Source organism: Chrysemys picta, chromosome 10 (assembly GCF_011386835.1).
Source record: "Chrysemys picta bellii isolate R12L10 chromosome 10, ASM1138683v2, whole genome shotgun sequence".
In the NCBI taxonomy this organism is placed as follows: domain Eukaryota; kingdom Metazoa; phylum Chordata; order Testudines; family Emydidae; genus Chrysemys; species Chrysemys picta.
Window position 1 is genome coordinate 25087537 of NC_088800.1, and position 24925 is coordinate 25112461.

The following is a 24925-nucleotide window of genomic DNA, read 5'->3' on the forward strand; positions in this document are numbered from 1 at the left end:
TGATTTCAGTCCTTTCTAATTTCTTATCTGCCCATGACAAGGTATACTCCAAGTCCAGGACTACCAGTGGTATCAACACACCAGCGGCCTAACAGTTGTCAAGTATTTTTGATTGGCCTCATGGTAAAGAAGAGTTTTAAAGAGGAACATGGAGGAGGATAATAGGAAATAGTTGTGTGCATGATTACAGGGAGCTCCCCCAAGTCTGAGGGGCAGCATGGAACTAAGGTGCTAGTTTGAAAATTTAACAAACGGGGGATGGAAAGTGGTAGCATGGGCCAATAGGAGGTGTGAATCAACACAGAATAAGAGATGACAGGTAGAGGGTGATAGACTGAAGAGCCATGAAAGTGATAAGCAGTTTATATTTGATGTAATAGAGCAGAGGGAGCCAGGGGAAGAACCCAAAGAAGGCTGACATGGCTAAACAGATGAGAAAGGGGCAAGATTAAATTTCTCAAGGCATGAGGAGGTTACACTAACCAAGATGTGAGATGATGAGAACTTGGACAAGAGTTTTAGCTGTGTGGATGGAGAGGAAAGACCACATCTTAGAGATGTTATAAAGAAACAATTGACAAGATTTAGACATGCCCAGATGAAGGCCTAGAGAACAGTTCAAGTCAAAGAGGAAACCCTCATTCACTTCCTCAGTCTGGGGTGCCATCTTGCTGATCTGATCAGGTCATTTTCCTTTATCAGTCTCCTTCAGGCTGGGCAGAGCTGGAGGGTGGTCTCATCCTGGTGCCTTGCAATGCAGTTAGTCTCCAGATCAGGTGAAAAGCATAGAGCGAGACACAGAGCGAGTACGCACAAGAAGAGAGGGGCGGGGGGGAGAGAATGGGGACGACCAAAAGGAACATAAGGAAAGACAGACCAGTATCTCGTGTATCAGACTGAGATCCTTGCTGGTCCAGTGATGTTGGTCAGGAGTCCTCATCAGTGCGATTGTTTAGACTCCCACTGATCAAGGCTCCCCAGTGAAGGACAGGCTCTGGGGTGGACAGAGACCTATTTTTCCCCACTCCCCACCCCCGTCTAATCCATCCTGTTGATCACCAAAGGCACTTTTTTGGGGGGGGGAGGGCAGATCCACAAGGGGGGGGACGACATGAGTGGACTATAATATCCCCTCATTGTTCAATTAAATTTAACTCCCAATACACCAGTTTTGGTCTATTAATTTCCAAATTTCATTTGCCTCTTTACCAGTCATGATTATAACAGTCCATGAGCTGTATGAGTAGCCATTTACATTTGGGGGGGAAAAAAATTGTTTTTTGTCATCTTATTGTAACTTTTCTATCAACATGGATTGTTAAAGATTGTTGTAACATTTTATGAACTTTCATCCATTTGAACTCACAATTAAGATAGGCTTTCTACACTCCAGTTACTACAGCTATAATGATTACCTGAGCAGCCTCCATAGTTCTTTCTTGCCTAAAGAGCACATATCTACAGTTCTTTTATTCAGTCTGTATACCACCTGACCTGCAGCTGATCAGTGTACCACTCACCACCTGCCTGACCTATTCCACTCCCTATTTTTCTGTCTCCTCATTTCACCTCCTATTAACCCACCAAAGAATCCAGCTGCCACTTCCTTCAGTCTTAGGAAGGGAACTGATTAAAAGTTAATAAATAATAATAAAATGTTATGAGTTGAGGGAAATACACTTTTCTTGTGATGTCCCAGTGGGATTCTATATGGACACCACCTGGATTTGAATTAAAATAGTTCTTCCAAGACAATTATGCTTTTAAAATTAATACTATGAAAGTGTGCACTGCTGTTTCACCCTAGCACCAGATTTTGTTTATTATGGTGACTGTTTTCAAATTCACATATACATCACCACAAATTTTGTGCTGAAGTAGTCTCCAAAGGGTGACGTCTTAGACTGCAACATTGACTCCTAAAGAGTCCCATCAAGTAGAACATTTAGAACCACAGTAGACAAGACATTATGAAATAGTTGGTAGGGAGCAATCCTGCACTGACAGTGAGGGATAGACTAATAAGCATACCTACCACCGCCAAAACACTTAACATTTACTATCTAATCGCCACAATTCCCTGAGAGAAATCACAGGTAAGCATTAGCCCCACTTTAGTAACAATGAAACTGAGGTACAGAGAAGTCAGTGACTTGCCCCCCTTCTCTTCCCCCCCCCCCCAAAAAAAACAAAACAAACACACATAAGTCAGTGTCAGACTTGAAACTAGAACTTAGCAGGCCCTGACCCTTTCAGCCCTCTGCTCACACCATTAGGAAGCATCTCTCCCTAAAAGGCACTCCTCTATGGGTATGCCTACACTACGGGATTAATCCGAATTTACAGAATTTAAATTTTGGAAACAGATTGTATAAAGTCGAATGTATGCGGCCACACTAAGCACATTAATTCAGTGGTGTGCGTCCATTTCTGGAGCGTTGCACTGTGGGTAGCTATGCTGAACCAGACCCTGCAAAATCAGGTGGCGAGGAGTAGGCTACGGCAGCGCGGCGGCAAGAGTGATGAGGACATGGACATGGAATTCTATCAAACCGCGGGCCCCGGTGCTTTGGAGATCATGATATTAATGGGGCAGGTTATAGCCGTGGAATCCTGATTCTGGGCCCGGGAAACAAGCACAGACTGGTGGGACCGCATAGTGTTGCAGGTGTGGGACTATTCCCAGTGGCTGCGAAACTTTCGCATGCGTAAGAGCACTTTCATGGAACTTTGTGACTTGCTTTCCCCTGCCCTGAAGCGCCAGACTACCAAGATGAGAGCAGCCCACACAGTTGAGAAGCGAGTGGCGATAGCCCTGTGGAAGCTTGCAATGCCAGACAGCTACTGGTCAGTCAGGAATCAATTTGGAGTGGGCAAATCTACTGTGGGGGCTGCTGTGATGCAAGTAGCCAAAGCAATTACTGAGCTGCTGCTTCGAAAGGTAGTGACTCTGGGAAACGTGCAGGTCATAGTGGATGGCTTTGCTGCAATGGAATTCCCTAACTGTGGTGAGGCGATAGATGGAACCCATATCCCTATCTTGGCACCGGAGCACCAGGGTACCCAGTACATAAACCGCAAGGGGTACTTTTCAATGGTGCTGCAAGCACTTGTGGATCACAAGGGACATTTCACCAACATCAACGTGGGCTGGCCGGGAAGGGTTCATGACGCTCGCGTCTTCAGGAACACTACTCTGTTTAAATGGGTGCAGCAAGGGACTTACTTCCCAGACCAGAAAATAACCTTTGGGGATTTTGAAATGCCTATAGTTATCCTTGGGGACCCAGCCTACCCCTTAATGCCATGGCTCATGAAGCCATACACAGGCTGAGCAAGTGCAGAATGGTGGTAGAATGTGCATTTGGACATTTAAAAGGTCGCTGGCACTCATTACTGACTTGGTCAGACCTCAGCCAAACCAATATCCCCATTGTTATTGCTGTTTGCTCCACAATCTCTGCCTTGCTCCACTAAGGCAAATCACCTGGCTGCTGATTATGCGCAGCCAGACACCAGGGCGATTAGAAGATCACACCAGGAAGCGCTGCGCATCAGAGAAGCTTTGAAAACCAGTTTCATGACTGGCCAGGCTACGGTGTGAAAGTTCTGTTTGTTGAAAACCCGCCCCCTTGATTGACTCATTCCCTGTAAGCAAACCACCCTCCCCCCTTAAATCACAGCTTGCTTTTAAAGGAAATAAAGTCACTATCGTTTAAAAATCATGTATTCTTTATTAATTGATTATAAACATAGGGAGAGAACCGACAAGGTAACCCAGGTGGGGTTTGGGAGGAGGATAGGAGGGAAGTAAAAGGCCACTGAAAAAATTCAATATAATGACAGCCTTTTGGTTGGGCTGTCCACTGGGGTGGAGTGGGAGGGTGCACAGAGCTTCCCCCCCCCCCCCCCCCGTTCTTACACATCTGGGTGAGGAGGCTATGGAACATGGTGAGGGTTATACAGCAGCTGCAGCGGCACTCTTATCCTGCTGCTGTTCCTGAAGCTCCACCAGATACCGGAGCATGTCCGTTTGATCATGCAGCAGCCCCAGCATTGCAGCCTGCCACCTCTCATCTCGAGCGTCCCTCATGACCTCACATTCACTGACATCTTTCCTGTACTTAGATACCATGTCCTTCCACTCATTCAAATGAGCTCTTTCATTGCAGGTGCATTCCATTATTTCCAAGAACATCTCGTCTCGCGTCCTCTTTCGCCGCCGCCTTATCTGAGATAGCCTTCGGGATGGAGGAGGGCGGCTTGAAAAATTTGCAGCTGCTGGAGGGATGGAAAAAAAGGAAAGAAGTTTTTCAAAAGATACATTTTACAGAACAATGCTTATACTCTTTCATGGTGAACAACACTATTCACATGACATAGCACATGTGATTTCAGTACAAGGTCGCATTTTCCATCTTAATATTGAGTGCCTGTGGCTTTGCTGCTAGAGATCACAGACGCAGGTTCAGGCAACAGAATTCAGCTTGCATGCGGCCATGGTAAGCCATTGTCTTTCAGCTTCTGCGCCCTCCTTTCCCACATACCAAGCAAAGCCCGTTGAGTGCTGCGGTTTTCCTGTTAACCTTCAGCAGCAGAAAAACTAACCCCCGCCCCCGCATCCAATTCTCTGGGATGATCGCTTTATCCCTCCCCCCACCGTGTGGCTGGTATCAGGGAAGATCCCTGCTAGCCAAAGGCGAAAAGCTCAGCGCCAATTCCACCCCACCCCCACCACACTTGGCTAACTGCAGGGAAGGATTTCTTTTCAGCCACAGGCAAACAGCCCAGTAGGAACGGCCACCTCTGTCCCCTTAATTAAATTCCCGTATTTCAACCAGGTTACCATGAGCAATATCACTCTCCTGAGGATTACACAGCGAGATAAAGAACAGATGTTGCTTGAATGCCAGCAAACACTGGGACCATAAACTGCCAGGCTTTGTCATGCAATGATACCAGATTACTTGCTACTAGCATGGCGTGGTCAAGTGTCCTACCGTGGAGGACGGAATAAGGCTGCACTGCCCAGAAACCTTCTGCAAAGGCTTTTGGAGTACCTCCATGAAGCTCTCCTGGAGATGTCCCTGGAGGATTTCCGCTCCATCCCCAGACACGTTAACAGACTTTTCCAGTAGCTGTACTGGCCGCAAATGCATCCCAAGTCCTCAGGGCAAATTAATCATTAAAAAACACTTGCTTTTAAACCATGTCTTATATTTTAAAAGGTAAACTCACCTGAGGTCCCTTCCATGGGGTCATGGTCTTGGATACTGGCTTGGGAGGGTAATTCAGTCAGGCTGAGAAAAAGATCCTGGCTGTTGGGGAGAATGGAGTGCTGTGTGCTCTCCGCAAGCTCGTCCTCCTCCTCCTCCGCCCTGTCCGCAGAATCCTCAGGTGTAGCTGATGAGATTATCCCCGCCTCAGAATCCACGGTCAGAGGTGGGGTAGTGGTGGCGGCCCCCCCTAGAATTGCATGCAGCTCAGCGTGGAAGCAGCACGTCTGCGGCTCTGACCCAGAGCGACCGTTTGCCTCCTTTGTTTTCTGATAGGCTTGTCTGAGCTCCTTGACTTTCATGCGGCACTGCTCTGAGTCCCTATTGTGGCCTCTCTCCATCATGCCCTTGGAGAGATTGTCAAAAGTTTTGCCATTTTGTCTTTTCGAACGAAGTTCTGCTAGCACTGAATCCTCTCCCCATATAGCGATCAGACCCAGTACCTCCCATACGGTCCATGCTGGTGCTCTTTTTCGATTACTGGCCTGCATGGTTACCTGTGCCGATGAGCTCTCTGTGGTCACCTGTGCTCTCCTGTGCTGGACAAATAGGAAATGAAATTCAAATGTTCGCGGGGCTTTTCCTGTCTACCTGGCCAGTGCATCAGAGTTCAGATTGCTGTCCAGAGCAGTCACAATGGTGCACTGTGGGATAGCTCCTGGAGGCCAATACCATCGAATTGCGGCCACACTAACCCTAATTCGAAATGACAATATTGATTTTGGTGCTACTCCGCTCGTCGGGGAGGAGTACAGAAATCCATTTTAAGAGCCCTTTATTTCAAAATAAATGGCTTCGTTGTGTGGACGGGTGCAGGGTTAATTCGATTTAACACTGCTAAATTCGAATTAAACTCATAGTGTAGACCAGGCCTATGTCTAATTTTCTACTTTTACAGCATGAAGGTTGTAACATGCTGTTAAAGAGCTAAGAAACTCAGTGGTGGGTCACACACACGCCACTCTCAGATCACACATACACCTCTACCCCGATAAACACGGTCCTCTGGAGCCAAAAAAAAATCTTACCGCGCTATAGGTGAGACCGCGTTATATCGAACTTGCTTTGGCCCCCCTGCTCCTTGTCCCGACCACCCCCTCCAGAGACCCCCCCCCATCCCTAATCACCCCCTACCCAACCCCCGTGCTCCCTGTACCCTGACTGCCCCAACCCCTATCCACACCCCCCACCCCATGACAGGCACTCATCGGCAGTGGTGGGAAGCGGAGCAGTCCAGCCCCAGCCCACTCCACTCCGGCAGCTCCCAGCCGCGGCGCTCCGCTTCCTGACGCCGGTGAGAGCAGGGTGGTTGGGGAGAGGACGCCCCCCCCGTACTCACCTGTGGCAGGAAGCAGAGCGCCGCAGCTGGGAGCTGGCGGAGTGGAGCGGGTTGGGGCTAGGCTTCTCTGCTTCCCACCGCTGCTGGTGAGTGTGGGGAGATTGGGGAAAGGACGTCCCCTGCACTTACCTGCGGCGGGAAGTAGAGCAACGTAGCCCCAGCCCGCTCCGCTTTCCTTGCCCCGGCCCCAGTAGTGTCGCTGGGGGGTGGGGAAAGGTCCCACACTCACCGACAGCAGTAAGTGGAGCAACCCAGCCCCAGCCCGCTCCACTCCGCCAGCTCCCAGCCATGGCACTCAGCTTCCCGCCACAGATGAGTACGGGGAAGCGTCCTTTCCCCAACCTCCCGCTTCCGCTGCTGCTGGTGAGTGCAGGAGCAGCCCAGTCCCAGCCCGCTCCACTCCACCAGCTCCCAGCCATGGCGCTCAGCTTCCCGCCGCAGGTGAGTATGGGGGGGCGTCCTTTCCCCAACCTCCCTGCACTCACCGGTGGCGGGAAGCAGAGCACAGGGAGCTGACACGCTGATCCTCCAGAGCACTGCTTTACCGCGTTGTATACAAACCCATGTTATATCGGGTCACGTTATATCAGAGTAGAGGTGTACTACAAGTATGCTTTCTATTCCCAATGGTGTTAGGACTAAGGGCAGAGTGACAGACCTAACTCTGAATTTGCATAAGACTAGAAACCTATAATTTTAAAGAAAAAGGTCAGTGGAATCAAATGCAATTCAATCAACGTATGTGCAGCTGGCCATCTAAGAAAACACCATATTTACATTAATTAAAAAGCATATTTATTCTTCACCAAGATAGTCTATTCTTCAAAAGAAATTGGTTTATGTTATTTTGTTTTTCTCTCGGAACAAAAGTTTAGTGTCCAAACCAATATCACCAAGCAGCTCCATGTAATCTCTGCTATTCTTTCTTCTCTTCTAGTTCTGGTGCTTGCAGCTTTTCTTTTAATTTATTCTGTTTTCTGTGATATTGTTCAAATATTGGTTTATAGATGTAGAATCCTCCTGCAACTCCAAGGAGAGCCCCCAGAAAGATATGAGGTAATGGCAGTTTACCATACATTTTAACAGCCAAAGCTGTAACTTGTCACACCTGTCTTCAAAGATACTCTAAAGACATCTGAGTAGCCAAGCAAAATCTTCAGATCTACATATAAATGAAAGTGAATGTAAAGTGTTACTCACTGTAATGTTTGTTGCAGTCCAAAAAGAATGAAGTATTGACACGTGACTATCAGTGTTATTTTGGGTAGGGGCTGCTATACAAAACAAAACAAAAAATATTCTGCCATCATCCATGCACACAATTTCCACTTAAATCAATTTGAACTGTAAACAGATGGGTCTAAGACCAATATAAATATTTGTATTTTGCACCTAAAATGTGATAACATAAGAATTGTGGCTCTGTTCCACTTTTCAGAGCAAGAACGCCAACTATGATTAAGAAGTCAGTGTTCAGTTACTTATGGTAAGATAGAAGTGCTGCTCCCTTGTAAAAAGCAGGTTTCTCTTGGTTTCATAGAGGAGCTGGATCACACATTCTGTACTGTATAATACAAAGATCAGGAGCCTGGAGGTCTTTTTCCTCTCTCTCCAGTAAGGATTGAGGTTTTTATGGGTACTAGCTCCAATATCAGCCAATAGATCACATTTGCCTGTCAGCTCTTCAGTAGAGGGAATGTTTGTCCATTTTGTAAGGCAGTGCCATAGTTAAATGATAAACATATAAAATTATGGTAGAAAACTTTTTCCAGCATTTCCCCCAAACTTTTTAGAAGGTCAACCCCTCTTCAGAAAGTTGAAGCCAGTTACAGTCTCCTTCAACAGCAGCGTTAGTAGGGCAGGATAGGGAAAATTTCCACTGCCACTGCTCTGTGTCCGTTCGCACTTAGTGTCTCTCCCCCGAGGCAATGCCCCCACACGGGGGCATGCTGCCTTAGCTCACAGCAATCTGGATTTCAATGGCGGTACACTAAGTATTGGTCACTAGGTGTAACTGACAGAAGTGCTACTTGAAATCCCCGTTACCAGCGCCTCGGTGACAGGCGCCGCATGGATTAAGGCTCGGGGCTACGACCCACCAGCTCTTTCCAGACTCCAGCTTCCGCCGCCAGCGGGACTATCCAGGCAGCGCAGAGCTGTGGACGGAAACAGCGGAGATCGCCGGGCACGGGAGAGCTGAAGCCCGAGAGGCGCCTCAAGACGAGCGCGCCCAGCTTCCCGAGGGGGAGGCAGCGTGCGGGAGAGGCGCTTCCCGCGGCCCTTCACCCTCCCACGAGACCGGGGCAGAATTTAGGGGCGGAGGGAGAACGAGGGGGCGGCGCCCCATGGCCCGAGCACAGCCAAGGAAAGGCACGGAGGCGGGGGCAGCTGTGGAGGGAGCGGATCCCGCTGCCCCGTGCAGGGGAGCAGGCCTGAGCGAAGCTGAGGGAGGCACAGCCACCCGCCCCCCATCGTCAATCGGGGCAGGGATCGAGAAGCCGGAGGAGACTCCGGGAACATCAGCCCCCGCCTCCCTGCCCAGAGCCCAGCCCTGCAAACCCCTCCCGCCGCCTTACCTTCGAGACTCCTTCGTCGAACCGATTAAACCAGCGAGATGAAACCTCCATAGGCCAGACAAGCTGCCGGAAGTACAGAGTCTGGCCCCCGCCCCGAGGGACATAATCTCTCACCCCGCTGAATTTCATCCCAAATTCCCGCCCCTAAATACTCTTCCGCACATGCGCTCACCCAGCCCCCGCAAGCTCCGGCAGGGCCGCAGCCTCGCCCCCGAGCGTCACTCTGGCTCCGCCCAAGGCGGAAGTGAGAGTGGCCCGGCAGGCCTCGAGGCTCCGTGCGGGGAGCTGCGTCCGACATGCAGGCGGGGGGTGGAGGCGGAGGCGGGTTCTTCCCCCGCGGCCGGACCCGCAGTGCCGACACCGTGCGGCTCCGCAAGAGAAAATCTGCGCTGTACAGCGCTGCCCCGGGGGCCGGCGGGGAGCGGGGCCCAGGTGAGGGGCGCCCGGGAGAGGAGACGCTCTGGGGGAAGGGCCTGAGGCTGGACACGCGGTGGAGTAGACCGAGAGCTGTGTCCCGCTCAGCCCTCTGACCCCGGGCGGCAGCGATCGGAGAGGGAGCTCCGCCGCTTAGCGAGACACCCCTACAGAGGGGCGGGCTGTGCCCCGCCGGCTGCTTGGGCGGGGGTTGAGAGGCGCCAGTACCGCGGGGGTGGTCTCGACACCTTCCCAGCCAAGAGTGGGCCAGGTGCCTGCAGTCTCTTCCTGTTGTTAGTTGGGCCAGTGGGAGGAACCCAAGGGGCTTCTTAATCACGCCAGGTTGCGTGTGCAAATATTTTCTTCAAGGGGCGGAGGAAGCAGTCCTTTCTGAAACTCTGCCCGCAAACTCACCTCCTTGAGACTCCAACGTGAGATGTCATTTGCAGCAGATTGTGCACTTCAAAACTTCGTATATATGTTCTGCTAGACTTCACCGTTGGTTAGGATAGGATACACCCATGGTTACATGAAGACGTAAGAAAAGTAGCATGTTCCCAAAGTCAAGTGATGACATTAGAATCTAAACTTTTACGTTAAAAAGTTTCTAGCTCACATTTGTAAAGAGAAACTGGAGAAGTCTGTATAGCTGATGTGCTTGAGTTGAGTTTGTAGACGGTCTCCAGCAGAGGGGGGGGAGCAGCAGTTGCAGCTAGTGGCAGTAAGGGAGGGAGCAGCCTGACCCAGCAATCACCATCAGAGCAGATTAGGCTCCTAAAGGTGTCATTCTGCTGCCATCATTGCTGGGAAAGAAGGAGGCTACCATAACTGACCCTGTAGCAGGGGACTCTGAAGAACATTGGTTGCCACCACTGTAACCTTGGGAAAGTAACACTTTTTTGGTTGCTCCAAGTGTCCTCCATCCATTCCTCACCTTTCTTACATACTTTGATCAGTTGTGAAATAGTTATCATTAATTCAAATGGACATCAGAGTCAGTAACCAGTGAAATGAACAGGACTACTCACACCTCAGCCAATTTTTCAGATTCTGCAAAATCAGACACTACTACAGCAGTTACATTTGATTCATGTTTACAAACTTGCGAGCCAGTGGCTTACTTTAAATATATATATATATAAGCTGAGATTCCACAGAAGAGAGCAACTTTAAAAAAAAAAAAGAGGGAAGCTGGCTGTGGGGAAGAATAACTAATCCAAAGCCATTAACTCTTTCTTCTCACTAATAACTGTCCAAGGTACTTGTTTGAAAAGTTCTCACTAAATTCAGTTTTAATTTGGATTTCGATCCTTCTTCAGTCACTGCAATTGATTTGATGATACAGTAGTTTGCAATCATTTAAGACTTCAACATGGAATCAAACTGGAGGCTGTGAGGAATAATGCTGTTAAAGTGCAAACAGCAAAATGGGACATAAAATGATGGAACTTCTTGACATATGTACGATAATGCTACCATATATCTCATTTCTAAGATCAGGCTACTATACAGTTCAAAGCTATCATTTTAAAGAGAATGCCTTTGTTCAATCATCAGTAGCCATAAGCAATTATTATTTCAGGGACTTTCTCCAAACTAATGTTTTGCTTTCTCAGAGCTTATTGGCGAAAACATTTATCTGGTCTTGTTTACCATAACTCTGCGAGTACTTAACTGCTTTTTAGTCCAGACAAGCTTTGTTCCAGATGAATACTGGCAGTCGCTTGAAGTTGCACATCATATGGTTTTCAAATATCCTTTGCTTTTTGAAGTTAAAATGAGTGGAATCTTTCTAGAACTGAACTAAGTGTGCTCACTTTTTCATTTTGTCGTAATTGTGTCCTTTATACTGTAATAACATCTCTTTATGATGACTTTATTGCCCCCAAAATGCCCTCTCTGCTCCATGCTTTTGTATCCTAGTAACTTTCTTGGAGCTATGTCACTACCACTGTCCTTTTTTGGTAGGAAGAGTGTTAAGCTAGAGGTTTCCCTGGCAGTGAGAAATTAATATGACCATTGGCAGAAATCACTAATTGACAGTGGCCACAGAGTAAGATTTTTAACAAAGAATCAGGAAATCCTGAGAATAAGTAGAACACTAACAGGAAAACTTTTAAGTTCTTTAAATATCCTTAATATTACTAATTATGGCTACTTGACCTGGGAATGGGCAGAAGGTTTAAGGGGTTATTCATACCCACTACTATTTGCAACTATCTACAGAGTTTTACAGCTACTGGCAAAGGATGATGTTCAGCTGCTGGTAAGTATAAAGGAAATATTTTTTTTAAAGCCCAGCTACAACTTACAATTAATTTAATTTCAAACCATTGTAGGTAGGAAATTTAACTGTCCTCCTCATGAAATGAAAGACCCTGGTTTGGCCATTGGATCCATGTGAGTGCAACACTTGCCAGCGCATGAAGCCTCAATTAAGTTAATGTGGCTCTGCCTGGTCACAAGGGTCCACCTGCATGGCTCCAGTGGCAAGGGTGGGGCTGAAGACTATAGATGGTGATTCTTGATCTCTATCAACCTCTTCAAACGTCAAAGAAGATAGTGTTGTACCACTAGTAAGGTTAAAATTTTGTCAGTTATTTTTAGTGAAAGTCACAGACAGATCATGGGCAATAAAGAAAAATTCATGGAAGCCTGCAACCTGCCCATGACTTTTAGTACAAATAACGGAGTGATGGGACTGAAGGGGGGGGGCGGGGGGGAGAGAGAGGCTGACAGCTCCAGCCCCACCGCAGCTGTTGCGGCGGGTGCTGTAGCCAAAGTAGTCACAGAGGTTCATTAAAGTCATGGAATTCGTGATCTCCGTGATTAAATCATATCCTTAGCCATTAGACTCAGAACATGATTTACTCAGTAGCTCTTTAATTAGCAGATTACTTTGGCTGCAAGTATAAGACCAGGACTGCAAATAACTAACAACTCAACAGAATCTGAGGGTAGGTTTTTTTCAAAAGCACTTGGTATTGACATAATTGCTTCCATTGAAGACAATGAATAAAACTCCCATTGATTTCATTTAAAGATGAGTTACATCATTGTGGAACAATTTTGAAAGTGCTGCCTTGAGTTTCTGGAAACTTTCAATTGAATGTCAAATTAACTCACTGTCTTTGATTGGTTTTAATAGAAACTCTGGACTCATCTTTCTCTAGGACTACGGTATTTAAAATAATAAGAGCTTTCCATCAAAACGTACAGAGGACAGTCATATACCTTTAGTTTCCTCCGTGGATTGAAGTTTCAAGAATCTCCTAGTTTTATATATTGCAATTAAACTTGGGAGTTAATAGGGGCTTCAGGAAACAAGAGTCAGAAAAATAAATAAACTTTTTTTTTTTTTTGTTAACATAGATTTGGATCCCTAGACTTGTGCAAGCAGTTCTGTCAGCTCTAGCAGACGTAAAGCTTTACTCATTAGTGAGACACCTAGAAAATGCAGAAACAGCAAAGTGGGTGGTGAGTCTCAGCCTTGAAATACGTGTCTTGTGTATGTGCCTTATAGTATTTTAGCATACAGTGTACTGCAGAAATTAAGAAATGGTTTAATGATATTAAATGTCAGCACTGAAGTCTAAAACTTTTCAATCACCTCTTTCCTTAAAGGCTATACAAATATTGTATTAACACCTCCCCTGTTGTTCATAATTGTTTTTAGTACCTTTGCCAGTTGTGCTCTTGGTTTACATGGTATTGCTGTACCAGAACTCTAACAAACACCATGGAAACAGTTCTCACCATCTTTGCTCTTTTCTACTATCCAATGGAAGGCTCAAAGATAAGGAGTAGGTGAGAGAATTTACACTAACAACATTATCCCAACCAAAGGTTACCAATCAAAATGATGCAACTGTTAAAATAATGCTTTCTGTTCATATATAAACTTTTCCTGCCTTTTTGATATCCTCCCTGATGTTTTACGTCTGTCTGAACAAGTGCACAGGCTTCTGAATTTAGAAAGATTAGTTCAAGTTGTATAAAGATAATGTGGAAGATAACTATTCCTTTTGTTACTGAGGGTGAAATTCATCCAAAGGCATAGGTTCAGTGCAGTGGCATGCAAACCAATTAGGCAAGACTGCATAGATGGAACACCTGCAAGTTCTCTATGTGCCAAGACTTCTTTGTGCTGGTTCCAAATAAGCTGTTGGGGATGGGGCCATAGGAAACTAATCCTTAGTTGATCCAGCAACCCAAACCCCTCAGTTTGTGGAGAAACTGCAGCTGTTCTAGTTCCTGAGTGGAATGGTAACTGGTGTTGCTGCTGCACATGTCTACAGGGGATGGTAGTGGATGTGTAAAATTACTATTCTGCTGTTCCTCATTTCAAACCAAATAATCACCTATGGGGGACATTAATTTCATCTTTAGGGCAGTGTAGAGATACTTAATTTGTGAGAACTTAGGAAGGACATGAAAGATGGTCACTCAAGCCAAACAAGTATTCAGAGTCAATGTATTAACTAATTTTGAACTGAGTAATTACTCTTTTAAAAAGCCTGTATATACTTTCTAGTTAGATACTTAGTCTTGCATAGTTTAATTTACTACACAGTTTTTTCATAGAAGCAGGCCAATAAGCAAGTGTTTGCACCCAAAGATTCAAGGTTAAAGGCAGTGCTGTGTACTGAAGTCTGTATGTTGTACTTGCCTGAGTCAGCGTCCAGAAACATGGTGACATGAAAAATGTGATACTCCTGTCACATTGGACTAAAATATCATATAACGAAAAAGCAATTAAGTCTCTTTACAATTGTACTCTGACTGTTTCATTAATATTTTCTTCATTTCTAGTTGCAAATATTTAACTTTGGTAGCACTTGCATTTATTATTCGTCCAACTGCTGTAATTCCATGGATACCTTTGGTGCTCAGGCATTTCTGGCAAGAACAGAAGAAGGTAGACCTTGTTCTATACAGCTATATTCCAGTAGGGTAAGTGTTTTATTAATTCAGTGATTTATGACACTATGCATACTAAATAGTAACTATTATATGTTACCATCTATAACCATCCTAACAGGATTCATTTAGGCATTCTGCTTATCAATATTTACTTTTTTTTATATATATATAACTAATAAGACTGTAGCCAGGGGCAGGACACCTCCTGAACGTTTCAACTTAGGGAGATGTGCAAAAGTGAAGAATAAAACACTGTGGCAACAGTTTGGAGAAGGGCCTTGCTTACAGTACAAACGCTGTGTATCCCCACAAGAGGGAGGTTTCATGGAAAGATTTCATGAGGGGAAAATATGAAGAGGACCTCCAAGCCAACCAGTGGTTGTTCCCGAAAGTCTAAGTGTTGGTGATTCACTCTAAGTAACTGTGACTAGTTTAGGGGACAGTGACACACAATAAATTGTAGAGACAAGCTGAAGAAAAGTGTAATCTAAACATTCAGAAGATGCCAGTAATACAAGGAGCTTTTTCTTGATTTTTGCAGATTGGCCACTCTAGGGATTTCTTTAATAATCGATCGTGTATTTTTTGGTGAGGTAAGTTGCCATACAATGTTAGAAATGCTTACAAATTTAATTTAAGACAATTTTGTACTTGGGCAGATGGTTCCACATTTTCCTAATTCAAGAGCTGTCGCTGTCTCAATGATTTGAGATCTGTACTGTACATTCTGCCTTTGGCATCACCTCTAATAACAGTTTGTCTGTATCCTATAATCTTATAATTCTAGGCATTAATATCTATGCTTGTGTTAAATCACTAGAATGCCATTTCAAATAAGACCAACAATGCAGTGGCTTCTCAATTCACTGATACTTAGTGTCAGTGTTCAGAGATATTTGCATGTTGATGTAATGATACACAGAGTAACTAAACTCTACACTGGTATTCTCTGCAGCATATCTTATGTTCTGGGAGAGTTGTAGTGTTATGGTTAGCTCAGCATTAATTTCTGTTAGGATGGCTCAGGTGTAGCGTTATGGTATTTATTTGCTTCTATAAGTATTTACAGATCCTAGTTAGCACTGTCCTAGTAAACCTGCTTGTGAAACTTCTCATTTCTGACATCTTGTGTTACCATAAAGTATTCGGCAGTTTAATACTTACCTACAAAAGCTGCTTTCTGTAGACGGCATCAGTTATGTAAAACAAAGATTAGCAAAAGCTCCAACTCATATCCTGCATGTTTTCAACTTTCATGCAGGTAAAGATGCACAGCTCTCAGGGTAAGAAGTGTTAAATATATTGATGACTGTTGCCGATATTACTGTAAAATGGACAATTTTGGCAAACTTGAAGTTGTCCATCTAACCCAATGTCATATAATATGTAGAAAAGATTTTTTCCAAGCAGGAGATATTACAGAGGTAACAGAGAAGTACTAGAGCAATATTCAAGTGGGCAGAGGAGAATTCTATAGCGCTCGAAGGGATGTATAAAATATTTAGGGTAGGATTTTCAGAAGTGCTCAGCATTGATCTAACTGCTTCCATTGAAGCAAATGGTAACTTAAATAGGAGCAGATTACACCAATGTCGAGCAATTTTGAGAATCCTGCCCCTGTTTTTTTTAAAAAAGTTCTATGGACAACCCATGTCTCATTTAAAGGATTCAATAACTTTAAAAGATGAGCCTGTACTTTTTGTGGAAGTCAATTAGTGACCACCTAAGACAGATTGTGTGTAGATTTTTAAAACATTTCCCATTTGTCTTGTTCAACATAAAAGACCTGTTCTGTATAATAGAAAAGTAGAAAACTTTCAAACCATAAAGCTTGTAACTTGTATTAATTGTTGAAAGTAACTAAATTGCTTTCACAAGATAGTTTTTACTTTAAAAATGATTTTAGGTAAAAATGTAAATCATGGTATCTTTTAATGCCGGTGCTGCATAACAGAACTGGACAGACTTAATCTAACATTTTCATACTTAACATTAATTCATTTTTTTTAACCTTTCAGTGGATACTGGTTCAGATGAAATTCTTGAAGTTTAATGTGCTACAGAATTTGGGGACATTTTATGGTTCTCATCCTTGGCATTGGTACTTGACCCAGGGATTGCCGGTTATTTTGGGCACCCATCTACCCTTCTTTATTCACGGCTGCATCCAGGCCCCAAAGAGGTATCGGATCTTTCTAGTGGTAGTGGTTTGGACATTGTTGGTATACAGGTAAGCTCCCTTAAATGTAATTAACTTTGAACCAGTCACATTATTTTTAAAGTCAAAGTCATAACTTATTTTCTCTAGAACAAAATTTTGAAATTAATGCAAAGAAAGTTGCATTCAAATGGCAGTGTCCAATGAATTAAACAAATTATCCAAATATTTTACAATTAATTACTCAATGGTATGACACAGCTGCATTTAACCCTACTACAGTGGCTTAACGGAATCATTCTAAACTGTTGTTGGTGGCACAGTAAGTGATTAGAGAGCAGATTGGGCATTGCAGCAAAATTGAAAACTTCTCAGAATCACTAAAAGGTGTTTGCTTTCAGCAGCAGAATGAGTTTGAAAGTTTTGTTTACCTGAGGCTTGTTAAAGAAAATCACATTCTTTTGTTCAATTTCACTCAAGATTTCTGAAATCTTCTGTAAAGACTTGCATATGGAGCAATTCAAATATTATTACAATATAAAAATCAGTCCTGTCTTTTGTCATAGGGGGGAGGGATAGCTCAGTGGTTTGAGCATTGGCCTGCTAAATCCAGGGTTGTGAGTTCAGTCCTTGAGGGGGCCATTTAGGGAACTGGGGTAAAAATCTGTCTGGGGATTGGTCCTGCTTTGACCAGGGGGTTGGACTAGATGACCTCCTGAGGTCCCTTCCAACCCTGATATTCTATGACTCCATTTTGACAACAACCAGAGGTGAAGGTCGCAGTTTGCAGGGGATGAGAAATGGCAGTGAGGATTAGTTTGTTCAGGCTCTTCACACACAACTCACTGTAGAAACAGACCGTTCCATGTGAAGGTGAAACAGATGACAGTGATTATTTAAATATCAAACAATGTTAAAGGCCTTCCCCTGTTTCAGAACATGGTATTAATAAAATATAGAAAAATTTGTAACTGGGTCACAGTTGTGACATCAGTCATTAGTCCAGCTCAAAACTGAGGGATGCAAAGATGGTTTTAAACTACCTTGCACTGGCCCAATCCTGTACGGCTCCAGTCCCCTGGCACAAGCTAAAGTAGTCTGATACCCTAATCATGCCCCCTGCACTACCTGCAGGAGGGGTTGGCATAGGAGCCACTGTGATAATTATACATCACTTGATCCAGGTATAATGGGGTGGGCCTCCTGTGGCTGACTCCACAAGTTATAGGACTGTATTGAGTAGCACTATGGTGCACAGCTGTCCTAGCTTAGATGAATCTTGGCTCCATAGTTGTAGTGTGCCCAGCTAAGTTTTGATTCACCACCAGCACTTTTCCTCACTTGGCATTTTGAACAGCAGCTTATGACAAGGGAACAGTCTCTCCTTACAGGTTGCATCCCTGACCATATCTTGATAAATAGCCATTGATGGACCTACCCTCCTTGAACTTACCTAATTCTTTATAGTTTTGGCCTTCACAACATCCCCTGACAAAGAGTTCCACAGGTTAACACTGTGTTGTGTGACCTAATACTTTGTTTTGTTTTAAACCTGCTGCATGTTAATTTCATTGGGTGACCCCCGGTCCTTGTGTTATGTGACGGGGTAAATAACATTTCCTTATTTACTTTCTCCATTTTTGTTGTCCTTCTCTGTACCTTTTCCAATTCTAATATATCTTTGAGATGGGGATACCAGAACTGCATGCAGTATTCAAGGTGTGGGCATACCATGGATTTATAGAGTGGCATTATGATATTTTCTGTCTTGTCTCTTTCCTAATGGTTCCTAACATGATTAGCTTTTTTGGACTGCTGCTGCATATTGAGCGGATGACTCCATGATTTCTTTCTTCAGCAGTAACAGCTAACTTAGACGCCATCACTTTGTATGTATAGTTGGGATTGTTTTCCAATGTGCATTAGTTTGCATTTATCAGCACTGAATTTTATCTACCGTTTTGTTGCCCAGTCACAAAATTAATAAAGTACTAATTATGATCTAGATTTTAATATGTTCATTGCCAGGGTGTAAAAACCATCTACTGTAGGCAGTATGTGATTAATGTCACAATAGTCAAGCACGATATTTATTGTACCTACTTTCTTCATGTAAGTGGGGTGACTGAATGCTCCTCCTTATCTGTCTGTTGGAGGCAATTGGCATATGTTAGTAAAGTTCCTGGAAAATGGTAGTTTGTTTGCAGCTGCAGTATGCTCCTGTTTTCTAAAATACTATTATCTGAACCACCACATTAACTGAATCCCTTCCTCGTGCCCCATATATTTCATGCTAGTAGGCAAGGAACGGATTCAGATAATGCGGTGGTTTGATAATAGAGCAGAAATCTCCAGCCAGGACTGTGAGGAGGAGGCTTACTACTCAGTTTTTTAAAAATCTGTTAAAGTTGTCTTTTCTATCCTTACGTGCTATAAAACATGCTATTGAATTGTCAACAAACCTGTGATTTATATAACTTTATTTCAGTAGTACCATACCTGTTTTGTTACAGCACGTTGAGCCACAAAGAATTCAGGTTTATATATCCTGTACTGCCATTTTGCATGGTGTTTTGTGGTAAGCATTTGGATTTTAAATGTTGTGTGGTGGTGATTACCCTTCTGTAGAAACTTTTTTACATGAAATATAGGCTGTAGATTAGTTATGGTCAAGTTGCATGCTAGCCATAGCTTGTTTAGAATTAGTCTTCTATTCACTTACAGCCCCACCAAAACAGATTGAATCATAGGGGCAGGAGCAACTATTGCCTAGGTGCACCGCTAGGCACCTCTAAAGCAGGGGTGGACAAACTACGGCCCGCCAGCCGTTTTAATCCAGCCCTCGAGATCCCGCTGGGGAGCAGGGTCTGAGGCTACTCCACGTGGCTCCCAGAAGCAGCAGCACGTTCCCCCTCCGGCTCCTACACATAGGGGCAGCCAGGGGGCTCCGCTCCGCAAGTTGCCCCTGCCCCAAGCCCCGACCTTGCAGCTCTCATTGGCCGGAAACTGCGACCAATGGGAGTTGCAGGGGTGGCGCCTGTGGACGGGGCAGCCAGCAGCAGAGCCGCCTGGAGGACATGCCGCTGCTTCCAGGAGCTGCTTGAGGTAAGTGCTGCCCTGAACCTGCACCCCTGATCCCCCTCCCACCCTCCAAACCCCTCAGTCCCAGCCCTCTTGCACCCCAAACTCCTCATCCTGACCCCAACCTAGAGCCTGCCCTAGCCCTGATCTCCCTCCCACCCTTAGAACCCCCTCGATCCCAGCCCGGAGTACCCTCGTACACCCCAGAGCCCCCTACTGCACCCTGAATTTCTCATTTCTGAGCCCACACCCCAACCCCAATTTCGTGAGCATTCATGGCCCACCATACACTTTCTATACCCAGATGTGGCCCTTGGGCCAAAAAGTTTGCCCACCCCTGCTCTAAAGACATAAAAATAATGAGTTTCTAACATTTAGATTTTCAACAATGCTAATTTTTAGCTGAATCTGTTATTTTATTTCCCATTGATCCCTGGCCCCCCCTCAAAAATGCCCTTAAGGTAGTGTCTTTTAAAAAGAAATTGAGTGTGAACCTGTCCTCATGCCCTCTATGACTTTTACAGAATTTATTGTATTTGCAATTACATTTAAAGGTGACCTGCAAAGGTAAAATTGCACTTGTCCTTTTTAGTAGCTTTATGATGTAGAAAGGAGGCCTGAAAGGGTATTATTTTAAAAAACTCTTATATTAAATTGTGGTTTTGCCTAGGCTGGAAGAATGACAGTGAGGGCTCTGGTGAATTGATATCACAAAAGCCATGAAAGCTGAGCAAAATTACAAAGAATAGATTTTTGGGACTTGTTAACTCACACAAAGTTGCACCAGTTTAATTTTAAACAGCTTTATTTAAACCAGGGCAACCCTGTGTGGACACTCATTTCAGTTTAAGCCAGGCTTATTTTGGTTTAGTTTACATTAATTAGAAATAGCTATAACTAAACTAATCATGATTTAAGCTTAATAAGAGTGTCTACACAGGAGTTGCCCTGGTTTAACAAAGTCAATTTAAAAACTAATAGAAGTTGAACTGGTTCATCTTAAGTTTGTAGACAAGGTCAGGTGTTTTATACCATCTTGCTTTTTTGTTAACAGCCCACGTAACTGCAGAAAGGTAGCCTTGATACAGAGTCAACACCCGTCACTGTAATTCTGAAGCTCCCTGCTGCTTTTTTTCCTTCATCCCAGAGCTGCTGAAGCATTGCTTAGCACCTAACCCCACTTCCCTTGCTACAGCAGCAATTCATTTGGAGTACAGTAACCTGCTTCAGGCCTTTTTAAAGTGTTGGAGAGACCAAAGAGCCATATTACTGACAGTGGGAAGTATGTCGTGTTTTGCCTTACCTGTGACATTTGAACCAGAGACTTCAGTAACAGTCTTCCCTTATCATTTGTTCAGACTGATTCACTGTCCTCTTCTTAAATGATTTCCCACCCTACGGAATTAACAACAAGCCTAGAAAAATTAAGCCCTAATTGCGGCTCTGAATCGCAAAATAGGTTCAATTTTATTAACTTTAGAGTGGAATCCATATGAAACATGCCCCTTTTTTCCATTCTAAACAAAAAACTGGAGTGGGTAGTGACTTTGACTGTATCAAAACAAGGAACTGTTTTACTTCTAATTTAGCCACGACTAATCAATTTTCAGTAAGTTGCACTATGTCAAAAGAGAGCTGTAGACTAATAGTTAACACTTGCCTATCTGCTTAACTATTTTATATTTCTCACTTTAGGATATTCTCTTAAACAATTGAAAACATGGAAGAAATCAGCAATAACCTTCCTGCTTTTATCAAATTTACTCCCAGCCCTGTATACGGGTTTGATTCACCAGCGTGGCTCTCTTGATGTCATGATTCATATGCAGCAGCTCTGTAACAATTCTTCTAACCAATCATGGGCTTCTGTCTTTGTAATGATGCCATGCCACTCTACTCCTTTTTACAGGTAATAAAGTAGCTAATACAATTTGTAATACTAAAGCTACTCAAGCATACAATTTCCCCCCCTCAAATATATTGAATTATTTGAGGGATAATGTTCATCGATTACCAAATTGTTCAGTCTGTCTTAACTCTGTATGAAATAATAAATTGGAAATGTGGATCTTTCATATTGTTTATTCCACCCAGCATCTGCATTTTTTCCTGTGTTACCAAAACAGCTTAGTGTTAGACATATATTTGCCCTAGCAGTTTGCATTGCTTCACTCCTTCTCCAATATTTAACTACTGCAGGGAGTCCAGATTTAATTCTTATTTCCTTGACTTCTGCTACCAGGTTAACAGATAGAACTATTATGTATGACATGACTAAAGTAACTCTTCCAGAACTATGTAACACATCCTGATATATATATATAAAAATTAAAGGATTAACATAATATAATGTTATTTTCAAAGTGTGCTTCAGTAAAGGACTGAGGTCACTCAGGATGGTCTTTTGGCTATTAAAATCTAAAATAAATCAGATTGTGGATTATTGCTTCCTATGAACCTCCCCAGTTGCAATTACACTCACTACTGGCACCTCATTTTACTTTCTTTATACTTATTTGAAATACAGAGATGAGAAAAACATTATGTATCTAGCACAGAAGGGAAAGATGCACCTACTGATAATGGGAAAATAAGAGAACAAGAAGTTTTACGGTCTACAATATAGCATCCTTAATTGAAACTAAGATCTAAAATGATCACTTAACACTGGATCTCAACCATTTTTTCCCCGCTCCTAGCCATGTTCACTGTCCTCTACCAATGAGATTCCTTCAATGTCCTCCAGACCTAACTGGAAAAGAGAGTTACCTTGATGAAGCAGATATATTTTACTCTAATCCACTCAAGTGGCTTAATGAGGAATTTTACAATGGTACACTACCTACTCACTTGGTCTTCTTCAGTGTGCTAGAACAGGTACGTTAATTGCAAGTTAACTTTATCTAGATCAGTCTAAGAATACAAATTTTCACAAGAAATAGACGGGAAAGCTGAAATTGCAGCTTTGAAAATGTTCTTTAGCCTTTAAAACTGTATGACTTGAACATTTGCCCAAAATACAGCATAGCTAATATTGTGTCACTGTAGTGAAGGGAAAGATCCCAGAGAGGGCATGCATGGGTACCCAGCAAATCCTTCATGCCATGAAGTACTGCTGTAAGGCAGCTATCTTCAAGACAGCACCAAGGCAAGTTTGAAGTGCACAGACACAACCTACATGGTTTGCATTGAGTGACTTTATGGGCATAAAGTGAGCAAAGAAGCCTGCAATCAGCAGAATTCCTTCACCTTCAACTCTTCTGTAAAGTCCATTTACTCAAGGTTGTGGGGAGTGACCAAGATTTCACTCTAACCAAGGGTCATGATATGGTATGGTTGGTATTTCTCCTTCCCACAACACAGAACCTAACTTCCATAGGTAGCTGAGTGGTTGGTTTAATAGAAGTTTAGGAACACCATTTTGTACCCCACCAGTATAAAAATGCCGGACTGTTTGGAAATGAAAGTGTATTTATTTACAGGAAATATCATCGTTTCTTGTCCTAAATGGTTACGAGAGAACAGCTACTGTCTTTCACACCCATATGCCTCAAGGACGAATTGGAAGCCACATCTATGTCTACACAAGAAGGGTGAAATGAAGCATGCTTCAAGATCAGTTTCTGAACTGGGACCAACTGAAGTCAGTATTGTACAGTGGTGTCTTGGTTAAACAGCCTTCTAGTACAGAACAGAGGGCAGTGATACTTGAAAATAGGTAAGCAAAATTGACAGGTCTGGCTCAAATTTACAGGCAGTAGATAAGGATTATACTGGGCGTAACCTGTTTAGTGATGCTTCTTCACTGGTGGAAAAGTGGAACTTCAATGGCAATATTCTCATCTTATCTCTTGGTGTTAGAAGGGGAGGGGAAAAAAACACGGTTCATCTGTCTTAGGACATTTATAAATAATTAACAGAACACCAGCAACAGCTACGGCATGACGTTTGTGATTTAGAGGAGAGGAGTAAGACAAGACTTCATAACCTCTATGGGACTGTACACTTATGCTAGATTTGTTTATGAATAAAGACTTTTACCCACAACGCCTCTTTATTTTTCTTCCACAATATGCAGATGTGCAAGAAATTTCAAGTGCATATGTCAGCAAGCTGATTAGAATGCAGCACAGCAAATTCTTCATAAGTCAACAGGCTCTTGAACCCCCAAAAAAGACAAGAAGCAAGTATAAGATTACAAAACATTAACAGATGCATTGCCATAATTTAGATCTACTTTCTGAAAGGATGAGATGAAGTTAGTACACCAAACCATGTTAATTACATGTACATTATGTATGATTCAATTTTGAACTATACTAATGGAATGCAATTAAGCCTATTTTTCACACAAGTCACAACATACCTAGTTTCCAGAACAGTACAACTAAAACCAAAATCATTTCCAAAGAACAGTAAAGTAACACTAGAGAAAATGCGAGTTAGGAAGTTTGATGCTTTTGAACAGGGTAAAAATCAATCTGTATAAAGAAACACTTGCACCTTGCAGTTTTGTTGAAAAACAATTAGTTTCCATTGAGGAACCACTAGAAATTATCTACTTGTATCTTCCTGATTTTACCATACATAAATTACTTAATATTTTGGATCAAAGGGTAATTGCCCCAATTCTATTTCAAGATTTGCCATGTGTCTTCCATTAGTGCGACCATGTTTATGCCATTTACCTTCTCTCTTATTCCGTTGGTGTTGCTTCTGAGTTTGTTTTTCATGTCTGGAACTTTCAGATTGTATGAAAGTAGGCCTTTTAGCAGGTTGACTGAAAGGAGTAAACAAAACTTGGTTAGAGCTGTTGAAAATATCTTAATAAAATCAACTACATACATGATTATTATTTCACTACCAGTGCTCAAAGAAGAGTTACAGTTGGTGTAAAGATGATGGGTTTTATTTATTTATTTATGTTTAAGAATGTACGGAGACCTCTCAAAATAGATTACCCAAAGCCCTAGTTAGGATCAGGGTAAATAAGCTCCAGTGCAAATTTCCATACCACACCACTCTGCTGGACTTGCAGGGAACACAATGCTGGTTAGGACTGAACAATATACTCTTACATAAAGACATTTGGAACATACACAAACCAAGTTTCAATAGAAACATCTGCACCATAATATGCGTGTGTGTGTACGCGCAT

General features: G+C 43.4%; 3 protein-coding genes across 53 annotated transcripts in view; 1 reads left to right on the plus strand and 2 right to left on the minus strand.

Annotated features, from left to right (window-relative positions):
• Positions 1 to 3714: 3714 nt before the first annotated feature.
• On the minus strand, positions 3715 to 9320 carry LOC112059007 (uncharacterized). Of its 2 annotated transcripts, none has more exons than XM_065558235.1 (4): positions 9192 to 9320; positions 7816 to 7889; positions 5239 to 5810; positions 3715 to 4278 (listed from the first exon to the last, which is right to left on the minus strand). In XM_065558235.1, the coding sequence occupies exons 1-4, from the start codon at positions 9318 to 9320 to the stop codon at positions 3959 to 3961; spliced, it is 1095 nt and encodes a 364-aa protein (XP_065414307.1). In that variant the 3' UTR covers positions 3715 to 3958. The 2 variants fall into 2 exon arrangements, with proteins under 2 accessions (XP_065414307.1, XP_065414306.1); XM_065558234.1 differs by having other exon boundaries at positions 3715 to 4281.
• A 33-nt stretch (positions 9321 to 9353) lies between these two features.
• PIGB (phosphatidylinositol glycan anchor biosynthesis class B) lies at positions 9354 to 24274 on the plus strand. Of its 2 annotated transcripts, XM_065558230.1 has the most exons (12): positions 9483 to 9623; positions 11222 to 11354; positions 11751 to 11871; positions 12978 to 13082; positions 13282 to 13412; positions 14418 to 14558; positions 15070 to 15121; positions 16547 to 16758; positions 19200 to 19264; positions 21463 to 21676; positions 22467 to 22644; positions 23250 to 24274. In XM_065558230.1, exons 1-12 carry the CDS (start codon positions 9488 to 9490, stop codon positions 23367 to 23369), a joined length of 1608 nt encoding a protein of 535 aa, XP_065414302.1. In that variant the 5' UTR covers positions 9483 to 9487; the 3' UTR covers positions 23370 to 24274. The 2 variants fall into 2 exon arrangements, with proteins under 2 accessions (XP_065414301.1, XP_065414302.1); XM_065558229.1 differs by lacking the exons at positions 11222 to 11354; positions 11751 to 11871 and having other exon boundaries at positions 9354 to 9623.
• The window catches only part of LOC101936627 (cell cycle progression protein 1), a 99722-nt gene continuing 98599 nt past the window's right edge, over positions 23803 to 24925 (minus strand). For 32 of the 49 annotated variants that reach the window (XM_042853895.2, XM_042853896.2, XM_065558196.1 and 29 more), the window contains one exon: positions 23803 to 24547. In XM_042853895.2, the coding sequence (XP_042709829.2) occupies positions 24364 to 24547 (184 nt within the window). In that variant the 3' untranslated portion in view covers positions 23803 to 24363. The remainder of the gene's footprint in view (positions 24548 to 24925) is intronic. The other 17 variants (XM_042853899.2, XM_065558181.1, XM_065558202.1 and 14 more) reach the window with 1 other exon arrangement.

Bases quoted from the DNA above. Each gene is read 5' to 3' on its own strand.
- LOC112059007 (XM_065558234.1), bottom strand. From the start codon at position 9,320: ATGAAATTCAGCGGGGTGAGAGATTATGTCCCTCGGGGCGGGGGCCAG. The intron at 7,890-9,191 runs GTAAGGCGGCGG...TGTTTTGTATAG, and splicing joins TCGACGAAGGAGTCTCGAAG to CAGCCCCTACCCAAAATAAC. The intron at 5,811-7,815 runs GTGAGTAACACT...TGTCCAGCACAG, and splicing joins GGACTGCAACAAACATTACA to GAGAGCACAGGTGACCACAG.
- PIGB (XM_065558230.1), top strand. From the start codon at position 9,488: ATGCAGGCGGGGGGTGGAGGCGGAGGCGGGTTCTTCCCCCGCGGCCGG. The intron at 15,122-16,546 runs GTAAGTTGCCAT...TTAACCTTTCAG, and splicing joins ATCGTGTATTTTTTGGTGAG to TGGATACTGGTTCAGATGAA. The intron at 16,759-19,199 runs GTAAGCTCCCTT...GTTTTGTTACAG, and splicing joins TGGACATTGTTGGTATACAG to CACGTTGAGCCACAAAGAAT.